Source organism: Aythya marila (assembly GCF_965140915.1).
Source record: "Aythya marila genome assembly, chromosome: 36".
In the NCBI taxonomy this organism is placed as follows: Eukaryota; Metazoa; Chordata; class Aves; order Anseriformes; family Anatidae; genus Aythya; species Aythya marila.
The window spans coordinates 149,799-173,151 of NC_139077.1; the positions used below are offsets into that span (position 1 = coordinate 149,799).

The 23,353-nt window shown below is 57.6% G+C and overlaps 2 protein-coding genes across 2 annotated transcripts; both read right to left on the reverse strand.

Moving 5' to 3' along the window:
* Positions 1-3,108: 3,108 nt before the first annotated feature.
* Positions 3,109-13,284, reverse strand: LOC309889339 (trypsin-like; the record flags this gene model as incomplete). Its single annotated transcript, XM_082782113.1, has 6 exons — positions 3,109-3,264; positions 4,476-4,612; positions 5,663-5,916; positions 6,859-7,061; positions 7,151-7,203; positions 13,245-13,284. The coding sequence occupies 6 exons, from the start codon at positions 13,282-13,284 to the stop codon at positions 3,109-3,111; spliced, it is 843 nt and encodes a 280-aa protein (XP_082638239.1).
* Positions 13,285-13,419: 135 nt separating this feature from the next.
* Positions 13,420-21,236, reverse strand: LOC309889340 (trypsin-3-like; the record flags this gene model as incomplete). Its single annotated transcript, XM_082782114.1, has 5 exons — positions 13,420-13,581; positions 15,013-15,149; positions 16,919-17,172; positions 18,659-18,821; positions 21,200-21,236. 5 exons carry the CDS (start codon positions 21,234-21,236, stop codon positions 13,420-13,422), a joined length of 753 nt encoding a protein of 250 aa, XP_082638240.1.
* Between the last annotated feature and the right edge of the window lie 2,117 nt (positions 21,237-23,353).

Below are 23,353 nucleotides of genomic sequence, written 5' to 3' on the forward strand. Positions count from 1 at the left end.
TGAGCAAGGGGGTCCTGGACCCCAAAATTCCCTGGGTCAATGGGGCTGAGAAAGGGGGGCCTGGACCCCAAAATCCCCTGGATAAATGGGGCTGAGCAAGGGGGTCCTGGACCCCAAAATTCCCTGGATCAATGGGGCTGAAAAAGGGGGTCCCAGACCCCTAAATCCCCTGGATCAATGGGGCTGAGAAAGGGGGTCCGGGACCCCAAAATCCCCTGGATAAATGGGGCTGAGTTTAGGGGTCCCAGACCCCAAATCCCCTGGATCAATGGGGCTGAGAAAGGGGGTCCAAACCCCTAAATCCCTTGGAGCAATGGGGCTGAAAAAGGGGTCCTGGACCCCAAAAATCCCCTGGATCAGTGGGGCTGAGAAAGGGGGTCCCAGACCCCCAAATCCCCTGGATCAATGGGGCTGAAAAAGGGGTCCCAGACCCCTAAATCCCTTGGAGCAATGGGGCTGAATTTAGGGGTCCCAGACCCCAAAATTCCCTGGATAAATGGGGCTGAGTTTAGGGGTCCCAGACCCCAAATCCCCTGGATCAATGGGGCTGAGAAAGGGGGTCCAAACCCCTAAATCCCTTGGAGCAATGGGGCTGAAAAAGGGGTCCTGGACCCCAAAATTCCCTGGGTCAATGGGGCTGAGCAAGGGGAGCCTGGACCCCAAAATTCCCTGGGTCAATGGGGCTGAAAAAGGGGTCCAGACCCCAAAATCCCTTGGAGCAATGGGGCTGAAAAAGGGGTCCTGGACCCCAAAATCCCCTGGATCAATGGGGCTGAGAAAGGGGGGCCTGCACCCCAAAATCCCCTGGATAAATGGGGCTGAGTTTAGGGGTCCCAGACCCCTAAGTCCCCTGGATCAATGGGGCTGAGCAAGGGGGTCCAGACCCCTAAATATCTAATAGGGCCGAGCAAGGGGGTCCCCAATCCCTAAATTCTCTGCAAATTGGGGCTGTGCAAGGGGGTCCCAGACCCCCACATCCCCTCGATCAATGGGGCTGAATTTAGGGGTCCCAGACCCCAAAATCCCCTGGACCAATGGGGCTGAGCAAGGGGGTCCAGACCCCTAAATACCTAATAGGGCCGAGCAAGAGGGTCCTGGACCCCCAAATCCTCTGGATCAATGGGGTTGATCAACGGGATCCCAGACCCTCAGATCCCCTCTAGTATTTATGGGGTGCACTGGGGCACCCCGATTTTTCGGGGGGGCGGTCCCGGAGCAGGGGATTGGCTCTTCCCCTCCTCCGGATTTAATCCGGATTAAGCAAATCACCCCCTGACGCAGCGGCTGAGAAACCGCCCCGGGCGGGCAACGAACACACCTTGGGCGTGATGCGGCCGCTGTAGTCATATTATTGCCCCCCCCGTCATTAACGCTAATTACAGTAATAACGATTTTCCTCGCGGCGGGGGCCGTAATCACGGGGGAAAACAGCGTGGGGCCGCGTGTTATTAAGGGGGAATTAACCATCGGTGTTCGCCGGGGGGGGGCACCCGCACCCGGCGGGGAGGTGGCACCCCCTTGTGTGGGAGGGGGTGGTGGGGTCTCCTGGGGGGTCGTGGTCGCCCCCCGTGGCCCACCCATGGGGGATTTGGTGGGATTTTGTGGGATTTGGGGGGGGTCTACGTGTCCCTAAGGGTGTTACGGGGGGTGGTGGTGGTGGTGAGACCCTAAATTGGGCAGGGGTGGGGCTTGGGGAGAGCCCGACCAATGGTGGCTCTCCGTTTTGGGGTGGGTGGGAGTTGGGAAGAGGCCGACCAATGGTGATTCTCCGATTTGGGGTGGGTGGGAGTTGGGAAGAGGCCGACCAATGGTGGTTCTCCAGTTTGGGGTGGGCGGGAATTGGGAAGTTTCCCCCGATTGATGTGGGAGTTTTGGGAGAGCCCGGCCAATGGTGTTTCCCCGTTTCAGGGTGGGAGGGACTTGGGGTGAGCCCAACCAATAGCATTTCCCCAGCTTGAGGTGGGCGGGGCTTAGGGAGAGCCCACCCAATGGCGTTCCCCAGATCGTGAGGCTGACGTGGCCCCATCCCCCGCGTGGACCCAAAACATCTGCAGGTGCCTCCTGTGCATTTTTTCTGCATTTCCTCCTCCGTTTTCCCTGCCAACACGTTCCTTGGGGCCACAAAGCCCCCGGGAACCTGCGTGCATCATCTTGGGACACTTTTTTGGGGAGAAAAAGGCTGATTAAAAAATCTCGAGGGCGTGCAGAAGTGGGGTGGGATGGAGGAACTTGGGGGGGGGGCAACATCACAGCCAAAACAAACCCGTGGCCGCCAGCCCCAGAAGAACCCGGTAGACATTGGGTTGACCAATCATCATCGTTGAGTTGGGAAACCCTTGTTGGATTGGCCAACCCTCGCTAGGCCAGGTTGGGTGATCCTCCTGACCAATCGGATTGGCCAACTGCCTTAGGTTTGTCAACCAGCTTGGCTGCTGATAGACCCTTGTTGGGTTGGCCAACCATCACTGGGGCCCTTGGGTGCCCCTCGTGGGCTTGGGTGTCCCTTCTGATGCTCCTTTTGTTGTTCATTCCCACTGGGGATCTCCTATTGGATAGGAGATGGTTGGATGGCCAGATGTCATCAAATTGGGCAACCATCATTGGCTAGTTACCCTTGTTGAGTTGGCCAACGCCGTTTGGATTGGAGGACTCATCCACCAGCGTCCCACGTCCACGGGGCCGTTGCAAGGCCCGGCCACGTCTTCGTCCTCGTGAGATGATGGGAGAGCACGAGTGTGGGAAACGGGGCTCGTCTTCAAATCAAATCAACCTAAAATCGCAAATTTGGGGGATGGCGGGAGGGCTCTGACCTCAAAATGAAGCCATAAAGGGAAACCGGGCCCGCGGAGGACCCTGGGAGGAGAGGCCGGGTCTGGGATTTCTCTTGAGGGGGCAGGTTGAAAGGACGAAATTTCCCACCAAACATCGCAACGCTTTAATTTCTTGTCCCTTCCCATCCACCCTCTCGCTGGCTTCACCAGGCGGCGCCCTGGCTGCACCCACAACCTTGCCACAGCCTCCGTTGGCCCAGCGACCCGCCCCGGCGAGCGGCGGCAGCCTGGACGTGGCCCTCCGACCTCCCTCGGGAGCTCGGAGGTTGCTGGAGCGTCACTGGTTTTCCTTCATGGTTTTCTGGATCCACTGGGCGTATCTGCAGACCTTGGTGTAGACACCAGGCCTCTTGGGCTGCCCGCATTTCTCCATGCCCCACGACACGATGCCTTGGAGGGTCCCGTTGCAAACCAGGGGTCCCCCGGAGTCACCCTACGGAAAGAGGTGCCGTGAGCCAGCCGTCGCCCAACGCTTTTTGGCTTGGCCAACTCCTCGTTGCTCGGCCCGCCACTCTCAGGCCTCATCCTCTTGGGTCTCCTCTCATGGTTGGCCAACCACTGTTGGCTTGGCCAACCATTGTTGGCTTGGCCAGACATCACCGGTTTGGCCAAGTGGCCAGACATCACCGGTTTGGCCAATCGGACCTCCGAATGATTTGACCAACCTTTATCGGGCTGATAAACCATTGGTTCAACCAACCTATGACGTCAGGCTGTCTAATTATCCAGTAGTTCCACCACCGTTGCACCGGGACGTAACGCTTTAACCATCACTGGTCAGCCAACCACCACGGCTGCTTGTCCAAATCTCTCTGGGTTGGCCAACCATCGCTGAGTTGGCCAATTATACTTTGGCTAATTACACTCGCTTTGGCTAATAACATTCACTTTGGCTAATTACACCTGCTTTGGCCAACTCCACTTGCTTTGGCCAATTACTCTTGACTTGGCCAATTACTCTTGATTTGCCCAATTACACTTGATTTGCCCAATTACTCTTGATTTGCCCAATTACACTTGATTTGGCCAATTACACTCGTTTTGGCCAATTACACTTTTTTTGGCCAATTACACTTGATTTGCCCAATTACTCTTGATTTGCCCAATTACACTTGATTTGCCCAATTACTCTTGATTTGCCCAATTACACTTGATTTGGCCAATTACACTCGTTTTGGCCAATTACACATTTTTTGGCCAATTACCCTTGATTTTCCCAATTACTCTTGCTTTGACCAATCCTTGTTGGGCTGAAGACCTCCATGGCCTGAAGAACTCCCTGGCTTGTCCAACTGCCATTGGTTGGTCCGGCACCCAACTGGTTGAACACTTTTTGGCCAACCCTTCCGAAACGTTTTGGCCAACCCTTGTTGGGTTGAGAACGTCACTGCCTTGCCTAACTCATGTTGGCCAACCCTTGTTGGGTTGAGAACGTCGCTGCCTTGCCTAACTCATGTTGGCCAACCCTTGTTGGGTTGAGAACGTCACTGCCTTGCCTAACTCATGTTGGCCAACCCTTGTTGGGTTCATGAGCCACCGTGAAGACCACCAACCCCACGGTGGTGACCGGGGGACGCGTCCCCTTGGTCCGCCTTGTGGACAACCCCTGGTGGCAGCGGTGGAAGGAGGACATCGTGGCCGTACCTGGCAGGAATCCCTACCGCCTTGGAGGCTCCCGGCGCATATCATGTTCTCGGTGATGGAGCCGGGGTATAACCGCTTGCACTCAGCCGTGGAGAAGATGGTGACGGTGACGCACTGCAAGACGTCCGGGTAAGAGACTGAGATGGGAAACGGAGGGGAGGGGAGAAAGAAACCAGAGCAATCGACCCGGGAACCGGCAGAAATTTGCCCCCCCGAACTCCCGGCGCCGACTCCCCCATCCTGGGGAAGAGGGCGTTGCGTCTCCCCCGGGGTCTCACGCGGAGGTGGCTCCTCCGGACTGTTTTGGGGTGGAAAGTGTGCTTTTTGGGGCTGTTTCTACTCCCAGCTGGAAAGTCACCCAGGGAGACACATCCCATCGTGGGTGAAACCTCCCTTGGGTGGGCATTTCCAGAGGGGAACGCCAAAAATAAGGGATTTCTACCCAAAAAGGTCTGATTTGAAACCAGAAGTTTCAGAGGTTGGGGAACCAGGACTTGCCCAATCCGTCCCTTTTTTCCACCACAATTTGGTGTCTTCTTTTAAACTGACTTAGTTTTACGTTTTCCCTTTGTTTCCTCCAACTTAATTTTGGGGTGTTTCTCTTTTGTTTCACTCCACCTTATTCCACCTACTTTTTTTTTTTTCTTTCCTTTTTTTAATTAAAAAAAAAATGTTTTAGTTTTACTCTCTCCCTTCTGTTCTACTTAACTCATTTCCCTTAATTTGATTTAATTTCCCCTTCATTTAATTTATTTGCCTTTATTTTAACTTTTCTCCTTTTTTTTCCTCATTTCCTTTTGTCACTTGGTCATATTTGATCCTGTTTGCTTCTCACTTCACCCACTACTCAATTTACAGGGTTTTAGGTGCTTTTAGGCTTCTGGTTTCTTTTCATTGTATTTTTTTTTTTAATTTAACTTGATTTTGTGTTATTTCCTTCCTGTTCCTCCTCTGCTGCTCTGTTTTGTTCCTATTTTTTTTAGGAGAGGACCCAGGTGTCCAGAAGAGGACCCAGGTGTCCAGGGGAGCACCCAGATATCCAGGAGAGGTCCTGGGTGTCCAGGAGAGGACCCAGGTGTCCAAGAGGACACTTGGATGTTCAGGAGAGGACCAAAGTGCCAAGGAGAGAACCCAGATGCCCCAGGAGGGGACCCAGGCATCCAGGAGGGGCTGTCGGCACTGGGTACCTTCTGGGGAGGTGGTGGCCCCCCAGCCCGACGTGGTGCAGCTGGTGCCAGGCACTGGGGGGCAGGAGGCCACGGGGACGGGCTGGATCCTCTCGGTGAGGGTGACGGGCGTCAGGAGCTTGATCAGCATGATGTCGTTGTCCTTCGTGCTGGGGTTGTAGTTGGGGTGAGGCACCAGCTTCTGCACCATCTTCCGCTCCTCGCCCCATTCCCGCGTGAAGAGGTTGTGCTTGCCCAGGCGGATGGTGGTGATCCTGCAGCACCCAAGGGACACGCGTGGGACGGGTGGCGAGGTGGCCAGGACACGGGGAACACGGCCACTTGCGTGGGGCTTGGAGACCACGGTGTGGCCATAGATCTTGTGGGGTAAAGACTGCAGCATGGCGAGGGCATGCGCTGGTCATGGCATGCATGGAACATGGCGTGGACCATGAACATGGAGATCTTGGTGCAGTCATGGCACGTGTTGGCCATGGCATGGCCAAGACACTTGTGGGACAAGATGTGGTCCATGAACATGGAGATCATGGTGCAACCATGACACGCGTTGGTCACGTCATGGCAAGAACATGTGTGGGACATGATGTAGCCCATGAACATCAAGACCATGGTGCAACCATGACATGCGTTGGTCATGGCAAGGCCAAAACACTTGTGGGACATGATGTTGTCCATGAACATGGAGATCATGGTGCAACCATGACATGCGTTGGTCATGGCATGGCAAGAAAACATGTGGGACATGATGTAGCCCATGAACATCAAGACCATGGTGCAACCATGATATGTGTTGGCCATGGCATGACCAAGACACTTGTGGGACATGACATAGTCCATGAACATGGACACCTTGGTGCAACCATGGCACGCGTTGGTCATGGCATGGCCAAGACATGCGTGGGACATGACATGGCTCATGAAAATGGAAACCATGGTGCAACCATGGCATGCGTTGGTCATGTCATGGCAAGAACACGTGTGGGACATGACGTAGCCCACGAACATGGTGCAACCATGGCATGCATTGGTCATGGCATGTCCAGGACCCATGTAGACCACATCAAGGCCATGCCAATACATGAGACTACAAGACCATGACACAGCACACACATAGACCATGGTGACCATGGCACGCTCACGACCCAGGGGACACAGCACACGCGTGACACGCGTGACACGCGTGACAACGCCCTTACCCCGGCGTGGTGCAGTGGGCCGCCGTCACCACCCATTGCCTGGCCACCAGGACGCCGCCGCAGTAGAGCTTGTACATGTCGAGGATGGCCACCTGCCAGGGCTGCGAGTGGGGCTCGCAGTCCATGCCGCCCACCACACGCGTGTCACCTGCCACCGAGGACACTGCAAGGCATGACGGGGGCGAGAAAACACGTGTCAGCACCTCCACACGCGTGTGCAACGTTAGCCAGACCCTTCACCCTCGCACTCACCCATGGACGCCACCAAGACCAAGGCTCCCAACAGCTTCACTCGGTCCCATGGCCGGGGGGCCACCATGGCTTGCACCTCCATCGATGTGGCCACTGCGGGGGGGGCAGAAACGTTGGGACCACGACAGTGGTTTTGTTGGCTATGCATTTTTTGGGGGTGGCACTGACGTATCTCTGCACCGTTTTGGGGGGTGTTATGGCAGCCCTAACACATTTCTTGGGGGTTTAGAGTAGCTCCAAATTATTTGGGGGGGGCATTATGGCAGTCCTACACGTTTCCTGGGGAGGTTCTGGTAGCTCCAAGACATTTTGGGGGGTCATTATGAGAGCCCTGCATATTTTTTGGGGGGGTTTATGGTAGCTCCAGGACATTCTGGAAGCATTATGGCAGCCCTACACATTTTGGGGGGCGTTTATAGTAGCTCCAAACCATTTTTTGGGTGCATTATGGCAGCCCTACGCATTTCTTGGGGGCATTTTGGTAGCTCCAAGCAATTTTGGGGGTCATTATGGCAGCCCCACACATTTCTTGGGGAGGTTCTCATAGCTCCAAGACATTTTTGGGGTCTTTATGGGAGCTCTGCACACGTCTTGAGGGGATTTATGGTAGCTCCAAGACATTTTTGGGGTCGTTATGGCAGCCCTACACGTTTTTTTGGGGGGATTTATGGTAGCTCCAAGACATTTTTGGGGTCGTTATGGCAGCCCTACACGTTTTTTGGGGGGGATTTCTGGTAGCTCCAAACCATTTTGGGGGTTATGGCACCATGGTGGGGGGGGGTCTCCACAATCCCCTCTGCCCGGCGCCGGGAGCTGCACGATTCGCCCCGTCATCGTGCTGTTGCAATGGCGACATCATTATGCCAAGTGCCACGGCAGCAATCAACACAGTCATTGTTAATGAGGCCCGTAATTATGGGCCCCACCAACTCCTCCGCCTCCCCCTCCTTGTCTCGGGGCGGTTGACCTTCCAGCACCCCACACTGCCCTCGGATGCCTCCCTCGGGCTGTGGCAGCGGGTTGGGGCCCCCCCTCCCGTAGTTTTGGGGCACGGTTCTTCAAGGCTATAGGGTGAAGGCACCCTTGGACGTGGGTCATTCCTCCCCAAGGATGTGGGTCATGGTCCCCCGTGGCTGTGGGTCAAAATTCCTCATGGTTTTGGATCAAGGACCTCCATAGGGTGGAGAAACCAAGTTTAGGGGTCATGGTTCTCCGTGGTCATGGGTCACTGTCCCCTGTGGGGTTGGGTCCGTGCTCCCCATGGCCATGGATCAAGGTCCCCCATAGATGTGGGTCATGGTTCTCCATGGTTATGGGTCGCTGTCCCCTGTGGGGTTGGGTCCGTGCTCCCCATGGCCATGGATCAAGGTCCCCTATAGATGTGGGTCATGGTTCTCCATGGTTATGGGTTGCTGTCCCCTGTGGGGTTGGGTTTGTGCCCCCCATGGCCATGGGTCATGGTCCCCCATGGCCATTGATTGGAGGCACCCATGACCGTGGGTCATTGCTCCCCCCCAAAAAAAGAGGTGTTGTGGGCCCCATGGAGGTGGGTCAAGGCACCCTACGCCTGTGGGTCACGGTTCCCACGGCCGTGGGTTGGAGCCACCCATGGGTGTGGGGCACCACTCCCCGTGGATGCCTGGTGGGCCCCATGGACGTGGGGCCAGGGAAGGGAGGCCAAGGATGGAGGGATGGCGAGGGGAGGGGTGGAGAGAGGGACGGAGGCGGTGTGGGGAAGGAGGGATGGGGGGAGAAGGGGGCTCAAAGCATGAGTGAGGATGGAAGGAGAGATGGAGACCAGAGGTGGAGCAAACATGGAGGAAGAGGGAGGGAAGGAGGGAGGGAAGGAAAAGGAAGGAAGGAGAATGAAGGAAAAAGAAGGAAAATGAAGGAAAAAGTAGGAAGGAAGGAAAATGAAGGAAAATGAAGGAAGGAAGGAGAATGAAGGAAAATGGAGGAAAAAGAAGGAAGGAAGGAGGATGAAGGAAAACGAAGGAAAAAGAAGGAAAATGAAGGAAGGAGAATGAAAAAAAATGAAGGAAAAAAAGGAAGGAAGGAAAAAGAAGGAAAAAGAAGGAAAATGAGGGAAAAAGAAGGAAGGAAGGAGAATGAAGAAAAAAGAAGGGAAAAGAAGGAAGGAAGGAAAATGAAGGAAAAAAGAAGGAAAATGAAGGAAAAAGAAGGAAGGAAAGAAAATGAAGGGAAAAGAAGGAAAAAGAAGGAAAAAGAAGGAAAATGAAGGAAGGAAGGAGAATGAAGGAAAATGAAGGAAGGAAGGAGAATGAAGGAAAAAGAAGGAAAAAGAAGGAAAATGAAGGAAAATGAAGGAAAATGAAGGAAGGAAGGAGAATGAAGGAAAATGAAGGAAAAAGAAGGAAAGAAGGAGAATGAAGGAAAATGAATGAAAAAAAGGAAGGAGGGAAAATGAAGTTAAAAGAAGGAAAAAGAAGGAAAAAGAAGGAAGGAAGGAAAATGAAGGAAAATGAAGGAAAATGAAGGAAAATGAAGGAAGGAAGGAGAATGAAGGAAAAAGAAGGAAAAAGAAGGAAAAAGAAGGAAAATAAAGAAAGGAAGACAAGTCAACCATTCTGCATCATTTGTGACAATGATCAGGGGTGGAGGCAAGGAGAGATGGACGGAGGTTGGGGACTCAGGGATAAAGCAACCACGGAGAAGAAATCACAGAAGGGTTGGAAGGGACCTCAAAGCCCTTCTAATGCCACCCCCCTGCCATGGGCTGGGCCACCTCCCAGCAGGCCAGGTTGCCCAAAACCCCGTCCGAGGTGGCCCTTGAGCACCTCCAGGGCCGGGGCATCCCCAGCTCCTCTGGGTGCCTCCCCACCCTCATGGTGGAAAACTTCCGCAAGGAAAGACGGGTGGAGATGGGGCGAGGAGGGGTGGAAATCGGGGATGGAGCAAGCAAGGAGGGGCGGATGGAGGTCGGGGATGGAGCAAGGAAGGAGGGGTGGAGGGAGGAAGAAAGGAGGGGTGGAGGGAGGCCGGGGATGGAGAAAGAAAGGAGGGGTGAACGGAGGTCAGGGATGGAGGAAGGAAGGAGGGGTGGATGGAGGCTGGAAATGGAGCTTCCTTCTCCAAGGAAGGATGTAGAGGCTGGGGAAGGGACAAAGAAGAAGGATGGGTGGAGGCTGGGGACGGAGCGAACGAGGAAGCGGGGATGGAGGCTGGGGTTGGAGCAAGAAGGAGGGGTGGATGGAGGCTGGAGATGGAGAGAAGAAGGAGGGATGGAGGCTGGAGATGGAGGGAAGAAGGAGGGATGGAGGCTGGAGACAGAGCAAGAAGGAGGCTGGAGACAGAGCAAGAAGGAGGCTGGAGATGGAGAGAAGAAGGAGGGGTGGATGGAGGCTGGAGAGAGAGCAAGAAGGAGGCTGGAGATGGAGAGAAGAAGGAGGGATGGGTGGAGGCTGGAGATAGAGCAAGAAGGAGGCTGGAGACAGAGCAAGAAGGAGGCTGGAGATGGAGAGAAGGAGGAGGAGTGGATGGAGGCTGGAGACAGAGCAAGAAGGAGGCTGGAGACAGAGCAAGAAGGAGGCTGGAGGTGGAGAGAAGAAGGAGGGATGGGTGGAGGCTGGAGAAAGAGCAAGAAGGAGGCTGGAGAGAGAGCAAGAAGGAGGCTGGAGATAGAGCAAGAAGGAGGCTGGAGACAGAGCAAGAAGGAGGCTGGAGATAGAGCGAGAAGGAGGCTGGAGATTGAACACCAGCGAGGAATGGATGGAGGCTGAAGTAAGGATGGACGGAGAGCACGACCCACGGCCTCCCTTTGGAGCCTCCCCCCCCTGCCCTCCATCCCCACCCCACCAAACCTCTCCGCAGGTCCCCGCTGTGCCCCGCGGGGGCCGGGGGAGGCCTCCCCGCTGCCGAGGCTCGCGTGGCCTCCCCTCCGCGCCGGGAAGAAGCGTTCCGACCGGCCCTGACGTGTCTCCTTCTCCTTCCTCCTCCTCCTCCTCCTTCCTCCTCCTTCCTCCTCCTTCCTCCTCCTCCGACGCTCCGCGCCCGTCCCTCCCACGTGAGCGCCGCGGGTTTTATAACGGCGTCGGGGGCCCGGCTCGTCCCGCCCCGAGGCCGAGCGTGGAGGCCGCCTTCCCTAATCCGCCCCTAATCCCTCGGCACCGCCTCGCCCGGCCTCCCTCGTGCTCAATCCGGGGCGGCGCTCGCTGATTGGTCGGCCGGAGCTCGCCCATTGGCTGCTTGGAACCTGCCGGTTGGATGGATGGGGCGTGCTGATTGGCTCCCCGCCCGGTGGTGGGGAGAGGGAGGAGGTGATTGGGTGGCTGAGCCGTGGGAACGACGGCGTGGCAGGTGCTGGTAGTTCTGGGGAACGGGGCGTGCTGATTGGCTGGCTGGCTCTGGAGGCGAGATGCTGATTGGCTAGGAGGCTGTGGGAATCAACGACAGATGATTGGACGGCTGTGTTGGAGGCAAACGCGTGGCATTGGCTGGCGGCTTTGGAGGCCGATGTGAGCTGATTGGCTGGTGACTTTGGAAACGGGTGCATGCTGATTGGCCAGCTGGCTTTGCGATGGGGGCGTGCTCATTGGCTGATGGCCGTAGAGGCCAGCATGTGCTGATTGGCCAGCTGCCTTGGCCAGCCGGCAAGCCCCATTGGCCAATCATCTTGAGAGACCAGCACGTGCCGATTGGCCTGCTGGCCTTGTAGACCAACACGTGCTGATTGGCCAGCTGGCTTTGTAGACCAATGCACGCTGATTGGCCAGTTGGCTTTGTAGATCAGCACAAGCTGATTGGCCCGTTGGCTTTGTAGACCAGCACTTCCTGATTGGCCAGTTGGCTGTGTAGATCAGCACAAGCTGATTGGCCCGTTGGCTTTGTAGACCAGAACTTCCTGATTGGCCAGCTGGCTTTGTAGACCAATGCATGCTGATTGGCCAGTTGGCTTTGTAGACCAACCCGTGCTGGTTGGCCAATCAGGTTGGTTGTCTGGCCCTGAAGACCAGAGCAGAAGAAGACCAAAGTTGGAGGTTCCCCGTCTCCTTCGTCACGCGTGCCCCTAGGGGGAGCCATCACCCCACACCTCTTGCACACGCACGGGGGGCGGGGCTTACACCCCGGGGGGGCGTGGCCACGAGTTCGGAGGGGCGGGGCTTGCCCCCCCCGGGGTGTAAATCTGAAGCGGGGTGTAAGCGGTGTAAACAGGGCGGTGCGGCTTCTCGGGCGGCGCCGCGCGCCGCGGGCACGGCCAGACTGGTTCTCTCGGTGGGGGGGGAAGGCCCTCGTTAGCGGCCTCCTCGTTAGCGAGCGCTTAATTGGCGCCAATTAGGGCAGCCCACGCGCTGCCAGGAGGAGCAGGTTCCCTGCTTCGCTCCTGGTTGACGCAGCCCGTGCTAACCCTGGGTGGCCCGGTGGCGGTGGGTCCGTGGGACGCGCGGGCTGTGGCCTCCAGAGGAGGACACGCGTGGTGGTGGCGTGACGGTCACGGTCACCAGGTGGGACATGGAGTTGTGGGGCACCACATGTGAATTCTCCAGCTGTGTGCGTGTTCTACAGGGGTGGACACGTGTGGCCTCCTCCTGTGCACACGTGTGGCCTCCACTTGTGGACATATGTGGCCTCCAGACTCGGACACACGTGTTCTTCAGGCTTGGACACAAGTCCTACAGACGTGAACACGTGTGTCCTCCAGAACTGGACACGTGTGTCCTCTACACTTTGAAATATGTCTTCCAGACCTGGACACACGTGGCCACAGGTTGCTGACCAGCACCAGAAGTGTGGTTGCAGGTTGACACCGTGGCCACCAGCACCAAAAATTCATGGTTTCAGGTTGCCACTGTGGCCACCAGCACCAGATGTACAGTTCCAGGTTGCCACCGTGGCCACCAGCACCAAAAATTCATGATTCCAGGTTGCCACTGTGGCCAACGGCACCAAAAAATTCATGGTTCCAGGTTGCCACCGTGGCCACCAGCACCAAATGTATGGTTCCCAGTTGCCCACCGTGGCCACCAGCACCAAATGTATGGTTCCCAGTTGCCCACCGTGGCCACCAGCACCAGCGGGTCATGGTTCCAGGTTGCCACTGTGGCAACCAGCACCAGAAAGACGTGGTTCTGGGTTTCCCACCCCCCAACACCCGTGGCCAAGAGTTGCCCACCTACCTCCTGAGACCCCACAGGCCACCATGCTCACGGCGGCCATGTTCCCCCGCGCTTCTCCCCTTCCCCACATCCACAGGACGGCACGGGGCGGCCACGTTCTAGAGGACTTTATTCCAGGAGCTCCTCCCCAGGATGAGAGAAGCGGGGAGCAGACCCAGAAGCGTGGGGTGGGTTCTCAAACGTGTCTCTTCCTCCTCATGGTGTCGTGGATCCAGGCGGTGAACTCGCAGACGCGGGTGTAGACGCCGGGCTTGCCCCGCCGCCCGCACACTTGCATGCCCCACGAGACGATGCCCTGCAGCTCGTCCTTGCACACCAGTGGCCCCCCCGAGTCGCCCTGGAGGACGGAGGAACCCGGTGAGATGGTCCCCACCATCTCACCGGAGCCTACATGTGGTGGTAGTGGTGGCCAACCCAATGAGATAATCACGTTGGGAACCCAACTGGATGGTTTTGATGGTCAACCCAACAGGGTGGTCATGCTGGGAGCCCAACTGGACGGTTGTGGTGGCCAAACCCAACGAGATGGTCATGTTGGGAGCCCAACTGGATGGTTGTGGTGGCCAACCCAACAGGGTGGTCATGTTGGGAGCCCAACTGGACGGTTGTGGTGGCCAACCCAATAGGGTGGTCATGTTGGAAGCCCAACTGGATGGTTGTGGAGGCCAACCCAATGGGATGGTCATTTTGGGAGCCAAACTGGATGGTTGTGGTGGCCAATCCAATGGGATAGCCGCGTTGGGAGCCCAGCTGGATGGTTGTGGTGGCCAACCCACCCACACTTACTCCCCCCACCCTCCTGTGTCCCCAGTCCTGCCTCACGGGGACCCCATGGTCCTCCTGGTGGTGCCTGCTGATGGGTGGAGTGGGGTTGGGTGTTGGGGTCCCTATGGGGTAGCACCCAGGGGGGCTGTACAGCACCTGGGAGTCCCTATAGCATGCAGTAGGTCCCTATAGAGCCGAGGGGTCCTCATAGAAGGCTGAATGTTGCCTTGTGGTCCCTATAGCACCTAAGGGATCCCTATAGTACCTAAGGTGTCCCCATAGCATGCGAGAGGTCCCTATAGCACCCAGGGGTGGCTAGACTGAGTTTGGGGGTCCCTATAGAAACCTTGGGGTCTCTTTAACACCCTGTGGGGGTCTTATAGCACCAGGGAGATTCCCATAGCACCCGAGGGTCCTTATAACACCCAGGAGGCTGTGCATTACCTGTGGGGTCCCTATAGCATCCATAGGGGCTCCGTAACACCCTGGAGGTCCCTACAGCACCCTGGAGGTCCCTACAGCTCCTAGGATGTCCCCATGGTGTGTAGGGGTCCCTATAGCTCCCAGGAGCCTATAGAGTGCCTGGGGGTCCCTAGAGCAGCCAGGGATCCATACGGTGCTTGTTGGGGGGGTCCCTATAGCATTTTGGGGGTCTTTACAACACCCAGGGGTCCTAATAGCACCCAGGGGTTCTCTCGAGCACCCAAGGTGCTGTGTGATGCTTGGTGGGCCCTATAGCACCCAGGGTGCCTACAGCACCCAGGTGGTCCCTATAGCAGCCGGGGGTCCCCAGGGTGCTTAGCGGGGGGCCCCGAAGCAGCCGAGACCCCCCCGGGGCTGATCTTCCACCAGAAATGGGGACCTCCACTGGTCCTCAGCAGGGTGCGAGGTGCCCCCCAACCCCAGCTCCTCTCCGTCGGTCTCTCCTCGGGGGCAGGGCGGGTGAAGCCACCCACCCATGGGTGCAGCACCCCCACGGCCACCCCACTGCCGCCAGACCCACCTGGCAGGAGTCGGTGCCCCCCGAGCTGAGCCCGGCGCAGAGCATGTTCCGGGTGATGCCTTTGGGGTAGAGCTTGCTGCACTCCTCGTTGGAGATGGTGTAGACCACGCCGCACTGGAGGACGTCGGGGAAGTAGCCTGGGGACGGTGGGACATGGTGAGGGGTCCCGGGTCACCCTAAGCCCCATGGGAAGGGTCCCCAGGGGGCTCTGATGCAACGGGACCTGCTCCCTGCTAAGGTGACGTGGCCCCATCGTGGGAGACGCGCCCCGAGGTGAGGGTTGGGTGGCCACGGTGGAGATGATTTGGTGTCTCCTGTGGTCGTGGGGTGGAGAATGGAGACCCAGGAAGCCCCGCCCAGAGGGAGGTGTCCCCAAGGTGCTGAGATGTCCCCAAGATGTCCCCAAGATGTCCCCAAGATGCAAAGACATCTCCAAGACATTGAGATGTCAACAAAACTCCAAGATATCCCCAAGATGTTCCCAAGAGTCCAAGATGTCCCCGGGCTGTCCCCAAGAGGCCAAAATGTCCCTAAGGTGTTCCCAAGACATTGAGATGTCCCCAAGCTGTCCTGAAGACATCAAGATGTCCCAAAGATGTCCCCAAGATGCAAAGACATCTCCAAAACATTGAGATGCCCACAAGGCACCAAAACATTCCTAAGATGCCCAAATGTTCCCAAGAGTCCAAGATGTCCCCAAGCTGTCCTCAAGAGACCAAGATGTCCCCAAGCTGTCCTCAAGACATTGAGATGTCCCCAAGATGTCCCCAAGATGCCCAGGTATTCCCAAGACACCAAGCTGTCCCCAAAACACTGAGACATCTCCAAGATGCCCAGATGTCCCCAAGACACCAAGCTGTCCCACAAGCTGTCCCCAAAACATTGAGATGTCCCCAAGAAGCCAAGATGTCTCCAAGACACCCAGATGCTCCCAAGACTCCAGGATGGCCTCAAAACACCCAGATGTTACCAAGATGTCCCCAAGCTGTCCCCTAAACACTGAGATGTCTCCAAGAGGTCCAGATGTCCTCAAAGATGCCCAGATGTCCCCAAGACACCCAGATGTCCCCAAGCTGTCCCCTAAATATTGAGAAGTCTCCAAGACACCCAGATGTCCCCAAAGATGCCCAGATGTCCCCAAGACACCAAGATGTCATCAAGACATTGAGACATCCCCAAGAAGCCAAGATGCCCCCAAGACACCAAGCTGTCCTCAAGACACAAAGATGTTCCCAAGCTGTCCCCAAAACACTGAAATGTCCTCAAAGATGCCCAGATGTCCCCAAGACACCAAGATGTCCTCAAGACATTGAGACATCCCCAAGAAGCCAAGATGCCCCCAAGACATTGAGATGTCCCCAAGAAGCCAAGATGTCCCCAAGACACCAAGCTGTCCTCAAGACACAAAGATGTTCCCAAGCTGTCCCCAAAACACTGAAATGTCCTCAAAGATGCCCGGATGTCCCCAAGACACCAAGATGTCCTCAAGACATTGAGACATCCCCAAGAAGCCAAGATGCCCCCAAGACATTGAGATGTCCCCAAGAGGCCAAGATGTCCCCAAGACACCAAGCTGTCCTCAAGACACAAAGATGTTCCCAAGCTGTCCCTAAAACACTGAAATATCCTCAAAGATGCCCAGATGTCCCCAAGACACCGAGCTGTCCTCAAGACATTGAGACGTCTCCAAGAAGCCAAGATGTTCCCAAGACATTGAGATTTCCCCAAGACACCCAGATGTTCCCAAGACACCAAGCTGTCCTCAAGACACCAAGAAGTCCCCAAACTCTCCCCAAAACAACCTGCCCAGATGCCCCCAAGACACTGAGATGTCCCAAGACACCCAGCTGTCCGCCCAGGTCCCTCGGGAGCCCACCACACGTCGCGAGGAGATGTTTCCACCGACCTTCAGGGCTGCTGGTGCTGCCCCAGCCCGACACGATGCACTCGGTGTTGGGCGGTGGACATCTCCTGGGGAGGGCCACGGGCTGGACGTGGTCGGTGAAGCGCACGGGTTTCTGGAGCTTCAGCAGCATGATGTCGTTGTCATGGGTGGTGGGGTTGTAGCCGGGGTGGACGAAGGCCTGGGCCGAGTTGATGCACTGCTCCGTCCCCTCCTTGGTCTTCAGGCTGTGGTCGCCCATGCGGATGGGGATGGACCTGGGCGTGGAGGTGGAGAAAAGGGATCGTGGTGAGGCCCGGAGGTGGCCGGGGCGGAGGACACAGCAAGGGGAGGTCCACGTCACGGAGGATGGAAGGAGCGGGGCGGTGACGAAGCTTCCTGGCCTCCGTGGAAGAAGGGGAAAAGGCTTCTTCTGGGATTCTTGGGGATGGTCATGTTGGGAGCCCAACTGGATGGTTGTTGGTCAACCCAAGGGGATGGTCATGTTGGGAGGCCAACTGGATGGTTGTGGTGGCCAACCCAACGGGATGGTGATGTTGGGAGCCCAACTGGATGGTTTTGATGGTCAACCCAATGGGATGGTCATGTTGGGAGCCCAACTGGATGGTTTTTATGGTCAACCCAATGGGATGGTCATGTTGGGAACCCAACTGGACAGCTGTGGTCGCCTATACAATTAGATCCTAATTCTGGGAGCCCAACTGGATGGTTGTGGTGGCCAACCCAACGGGATGGTCATGTTGGAAGCCCAACTGGATGGTTTTGATGGTCAACCCAATGAGATGGTCATACTGGGAGCCCAACTGGTTGTGGTGGCCAACTCAAGACGATGGTCATGTTGGAAGCCCAACTGGATGGTTGTGGTGGCCAACCCAACGGGATGGTGATGTTGGGAGCCCAACTGGATGGTTTTGATGGCCAACCCAATGGGATGGCCAAGTTGGGAGCCCAACTGGACGGTTGTGGTGGCCAACTCAAGAGGATGGTGATGTTGGGAGCCCAACTGGATGGTTGTTGGCCAACCCAACAGGATGGTCGTGTTGGGATCCCAACTGGGAGGTTGTGGTGGCCAACCCAATGGGATGGACATACTGGGAGCCCAACTGGTTGTGGTGGCCAACTCAAGAGGATGGTGATGTTGGGAGCCCAACTGGATGGTTGTGGTGGCCAACCCAACGGGATGGTCATGTTGGAAGCCCAACTGGATGGTTGTGGTGGTCAACCCAATGAGATGGTCGTGTTGGGAGCCCAACTGGATGGTTGAGGTGGCCAACCCAACGGGATGGTCACGTTGGGAGCCCAACTGGATGATTGTGGTGGCCAAACCCAATGGGATAGCCATGTTGAGAGCCCAACTGGATGGTTGTGATGGCCAACCCAATGAGATGGTCATACTGGGAGCCCAACTGGTTGTGGTGGCCTATACAGTTAGAACTTAATTCTGGGAGCCCAACTGGATGGTTTTGATGGCCAACCCAACGGGATGGTCATGTTGGAAGCCCAACTGGGAGGTTGTGGTGGCCAACCCAACGAGATGGTCATGCTGGGAGCCCAACTGGATGGTTATGGTAGCCAACCCAACGGGATGGTCATGTTGGGAGCCCAACTGGATGGTTTTGATGGCCAACCCAATGGGATGGTCATGTTGGAAGCCCATCTGGATGGTTATGTCCTCCCCATTGGCCCGACGAAGGGGAAGGGCCCTCCGCCCACCAATCCCCACCCCAGCTGGGGCCACCCCACCTCTTGGTGTCGCAGTGGGCGGCCGTCAGCACCCAGAACTTGTCGATGAGGACCCCGCCGCAGTGGATGTTGTTCTGGGGGCCCAGCAGGACCGCCTGGTAGGGGTGGCGCTTCTTCTGGCAGCTGTGGCCCCCCACGATCCGGTTCTCGTCCCCCGTGGCCGCTGTGGGACGGGAAGCGGGGTTCAGCCCTCCCAGTGCCTCCCAGTTCCTCCCAGTTCCTCCCAGTGCCTTCATTCCCAGTTTCTTCCCAGGTTCTTCCCAGTTCCTTCCCAGTTCCTCCCCATCTAAGGGTCCTCAGGGCCTTCCCACACCACCTCCCACACCACGCCATCCCAGTGCCTCCCAGTTCCTTCCTTCTCAGTTTCTTCCCAGGGCCTTCCCAGTTGCTCCCATTCCCTCCCAGTTCTCCCAGTGATCTCTCACTTCCCATGTAGTGCCTCCCAGTGCCTCCCAGTTCCTTTCCAGTGCCTTTCTTCCCAGTTCCTCCCCATCTAAGGGTCCTCAGGGCCTCCCTGCATCACCTCCCTGCCCTTCCAGTAGCTCCCGTTCCCTCCCAGTTCTCCCAGTGACCTCTTACTTCCCACCTAGTGCCTACCAGTGCCTCTCAGGGCCATCCCAGTGCCTCCCAGTTCCTTCCTTCTCAGTTTCTTCCCAGGTTCTTCCCAGTTCCTTCCCAGTTTCTCCCCATCTAAGGGTCCTTAGGGCCTCCCCGTGTTATCTCCCTGCCCTCCCAGTTGCCCCTGTTCCCTCCCAGTTCTCCCAGTGACCTCTCACTTCACACCTATTGCCTGTCAGTGTCTCCCAGTGCCTCCCAGTTCCTTCCTTCCCAGTTCCTTCCCAGTTCCTCCCCATCTAAGGGTCCTCAGGGCCTCCCCGCGTCACCTTCCTGCCCTTCCAGTTGCTCCCGTTCCCTCCCAGTTCTCCCAGTGATCTCTCACTTCCCACCTACTACCTCCCAGTGTCTCCCAGTGCCCTCCCAGTGCCTCCCATTGCCCTCCCAGCACCTCCCAGTGCCCTCCCAGTTCCCTCCCAGTGCCTCCCAGTTCTTTCCCAATGCGGCCTCACTTCCTCTCCATTGTCCCCAGTGACTCCCAGTGCCTCCCACTGCCCGCCAGGTCTTCCCAGTAGCCTCTGGTTCCCACCCAGTACATTCCAGTGACCCCAGTCTCCTCCGGCTCCCTCCCAGTAAACTCTTGCTGTCTCCTCAGTGGCTCCCAGTTGCTTCCCCCTTTTCTTCCCATGCCCCACCAGTGTGCTCCCAGTGCCCCCAGTTCACCCCCAGTTCCGTCCCAGTGCAACCGGTTGCCATCCCAGTACCTCTTACACCCCCACCAGTGCTCCCAGTGCTCCCCATGCCCCCCAGTCCTCCTTCAGTGCCCCAGTACCTCCCAGTGCCCTCCATTTGCCTCCCAGTGCCTCCAGTTTCCCTCCCATCCATACCAGTACACTCCCACTGCCTCCCAGTGTCCCCAGTTCACCCTCAGCTCCCTCCCAGTATGCCTCTGTGCCCTCTAGTGCCTCCCAGTGCTTCCTCTTTCCCTCCCACTCACACCAGTATGCTCCCAGTGTCCCCAGTTCACCTCCACCTCTTTCCCAGTACTCCCCAGTGCCTCCCGGGGTCTCCTCATTCTTCCCCACCGCCACCAGTACAATCCCAGTGTCTCCCACTCCCTCTCACCCCCCAGTGCCTTCCCAGTGACCCCAGTGCCCTCCCAGTGCCTCCTGGGGCCTCCCAGTGCCCCCCAGTCACTTCCCAGCACCTCCCAGTCCCACCCAGTTCCCCTCAGTTGCCTCCCAGCCCCCTCCAGAAGCCCCCCAGTTCCCTTCCAGTTCTCCCCAGTGCACCCCAGCACCATCCCAGTGCCCCCTGGTGCCTTCCCAGTGCACTGCAGCACACACAGCACCTTCCCAGTTCACCCCAGTGGCCCCCCAGTTCACTCCCAGTGCAGCACAGCAGCTCCCAGTTCCCCCCAGTGCTCCCTAGAGCACACTCCCAGTCCCCCCAGCACCATCCCAGTACTACCCAGTCCCCCCAGTGCACCCTAGGGCCCTCCCAGTGCCCACCAGACCCCTCCAATGTCCTCAACTCCCTTCCTACTCCACTCCAGTTCACTTGCAGTGCCTCCCAGTCCCTCCCAGTCCCCCCCAGTTCCCTCCCAATTTCCTCCCAGTGCCCACCAGTTCCTTACCAATTCCCTGCCAACATCCTCAACCGCTCCCAGTGCCCACCAGTTCCTTCTCTGTCCCTCCCAGTCCCTCCCAGTGCCCACCAGTCACCTCCCAGTCCCTATCAGTGCCCCCCAGTTTCTCCCAGCTGCCTCATAGTGCTCTCATGTCCCCCCCCAGTCCATTCCAAACCCTCCCAGTGCCCCCCAGTTCCCCCCCAGACCCCACCAGTGCCCTCCCAGTTCCCTCCCAGTGCCCCCCAGTTGCCTCCCACTCCCTCCCAGTGCCCCCAGTTCCCTCCCACTGCCTCCCAGTCCCCTCCCAGTGCCCCCCACTGCCCTCCCAGTGCCCCCCAGTCCCTCCCAGTCCTCACCAGCAGCCAGCAGCAGCAGGGGCAGGAGGCGCTCCATGGCGGCAGAGGACGGGGACCTGGAGGCTGCCGAGGCCGGGCCCGGCCCTTTAAATCCCCGGGGGGGCCCCGCCCTGCCAGGTTGGGGCGGGGACAGTGGGGACACGCCCACCACTCCCAGTGCTCCCAGTACCCCCAGTGATACCAGTGATACCAGTGATACCAGTGACACCAGTGCCTAAATCCTAGTGTTTCCAGTGCTCCCAGTGCTCCCAGTGTCCAAGTGTTCCCAGTGCTCCCAGTGACCGCAGTGGCCCCAGTGACCCCAGTGACCCCAGTAATCCCAGTGGTCCCAGTGATCCCAATACCCCAGTGCTCCCAGTGTTCCCAGTGAGCCCAGTGAGCCCAGTGCTCCCAGTGGTCCCAGTGGTCCCAGTGCTCCAGTGATCCCAATACCCCAGTGCTCCCAGTGTTCCCAGTGACCCCAGTGATCCCAGTGATTCCAGTGACCCCAGTGATCCCTGTGTTCCCAGTGACCCCAGTGCTCCCAGTGGCCTCAGTGATCCCAGTGTCCCAGTGGTCCCAGTGATCCCAATATCCCAGTGCTCCCAGTGGTCCCAGTGATCCCAGTGCTCCAGTGATCCCAGTACCCTGGTGATCCCAGTGCTCCCAGTACCACAGTGATCCCATTGCCCCCAGTGCCCCAGTGATCCCAGTGCTCCCAGTGATGTCAGTGGTCCCAGTGCTCCAGTGATCCCAGTGACCCCAGTGCTCCCAGTGCCCCAGTGGTCCCAGTGATCCCAATACCCCGGTGGTCCCAGTGTTCCAGTGGTCCCAGTGCTCCCAGTGCTCCCAGTGTCCCCAGTGCCCCAGTGCCCCAGTGCTCCCAGTGATTCCAGTGATCCCAGTGCCCCAGTGGTCCCAGTACCCTGGTGATCCCAGTGCCCCCAGTGCCCCAGTGAGCCCAGTGACCCCAGTGCTCCCAGTGCTCCCAGTTTTCCCAGTGTCTCCAGTGCTCCCAGTGATCCCAGTACCCCAGTGTTCCAGTGTTTCCAGTGCTACCAGTTTTCTCAGCGTCCCCAGTGCTCCCAGTGCCCCCAGTACCTCCCAGTTTGCTCCCAAGACCTCCAATGCCTTCCAGCACCCTCCCAGTACCTCCCAGTGCCTTCAGGGGCTCCCAGTGCTCCCAGTGCCTCCCAGTGAACTCCTGAGGCCTCCAATACCTCCCAGTCCCTCCCAGCACCACCCAGTGCCTCCCAGTGTCTCCTAGAGGCTTCCCAGTGCCTTCCAGTACTTCCCAGTGCTTTGCAGTGCCTCCCAGTATATTCCAGTGCCTCCCAGCATGTCCCAGTGTATCCCAGTACCCTTCCTGTACCTCCCAGTGCCCTGCTTGCCCTTTCCAGTGCCTCCCAGTACCCTTCCAGTGCCCCCCAGTGCCCTCCCTGCCCTTTCCAGTGTCTGCCAGTTCCCTTCCTGTCCCTCCCAGTGCTTCCCAGTGCCCTCCCTCCCCTTCCCGGTGCTCCCCAGTTCCCTTCCAGTGCCTCCCAGTTCCTTTCCAGTGCCTCCCAGTTCCCTTCCTGTCCCTCCCAGTGCCCCCTCTACCCTTTCCAGTGCCTCCCAGTGCCATCTCTGCCCTTCCCAGTCCCTCCCAGTACAGCCCACACGGCTGTGGGGTGCCAGCCCCACATTACCCACAATCCTCCCCCTCGAGGCTCTGCCCTGCCTCAGTTTCCCCCTTTGGCCAAATTTTTTTTGGGGGAAGGGGACCCCAAAAAAGGGGCGGAGTTAAGAGGGGACCCCAAAACAGGAGTGGAATTAAGGGACCCCGAAACAGGGGCAATTAAGGGGACCCCAAATGAGAGATGTAATTAAGGGGACCCCAAATGAGGGACATAATTAAGGGGACCCCAAAATAGGGGAAGAATTCGGGAGACCCCAAAATACGGGGCAGAGTTAAGGGGACCCCAAAACAGGGACAATTAAGGGGATCCTAAATGATGGACATAATTAAGGGGACCCCAAAATAGGGGCAGAGTTAAGGGGACCCCAAAACAGGGACAATTAAGGGGACCCCAAAAAAGGGGCAGAGTTAAGGGGACCCCAAAACAGGGACAATTAAGGGGACCCTAAATGATGGACATAATTAAGGGGACCCCAAAATAGGGGCAGAGTTAAGGG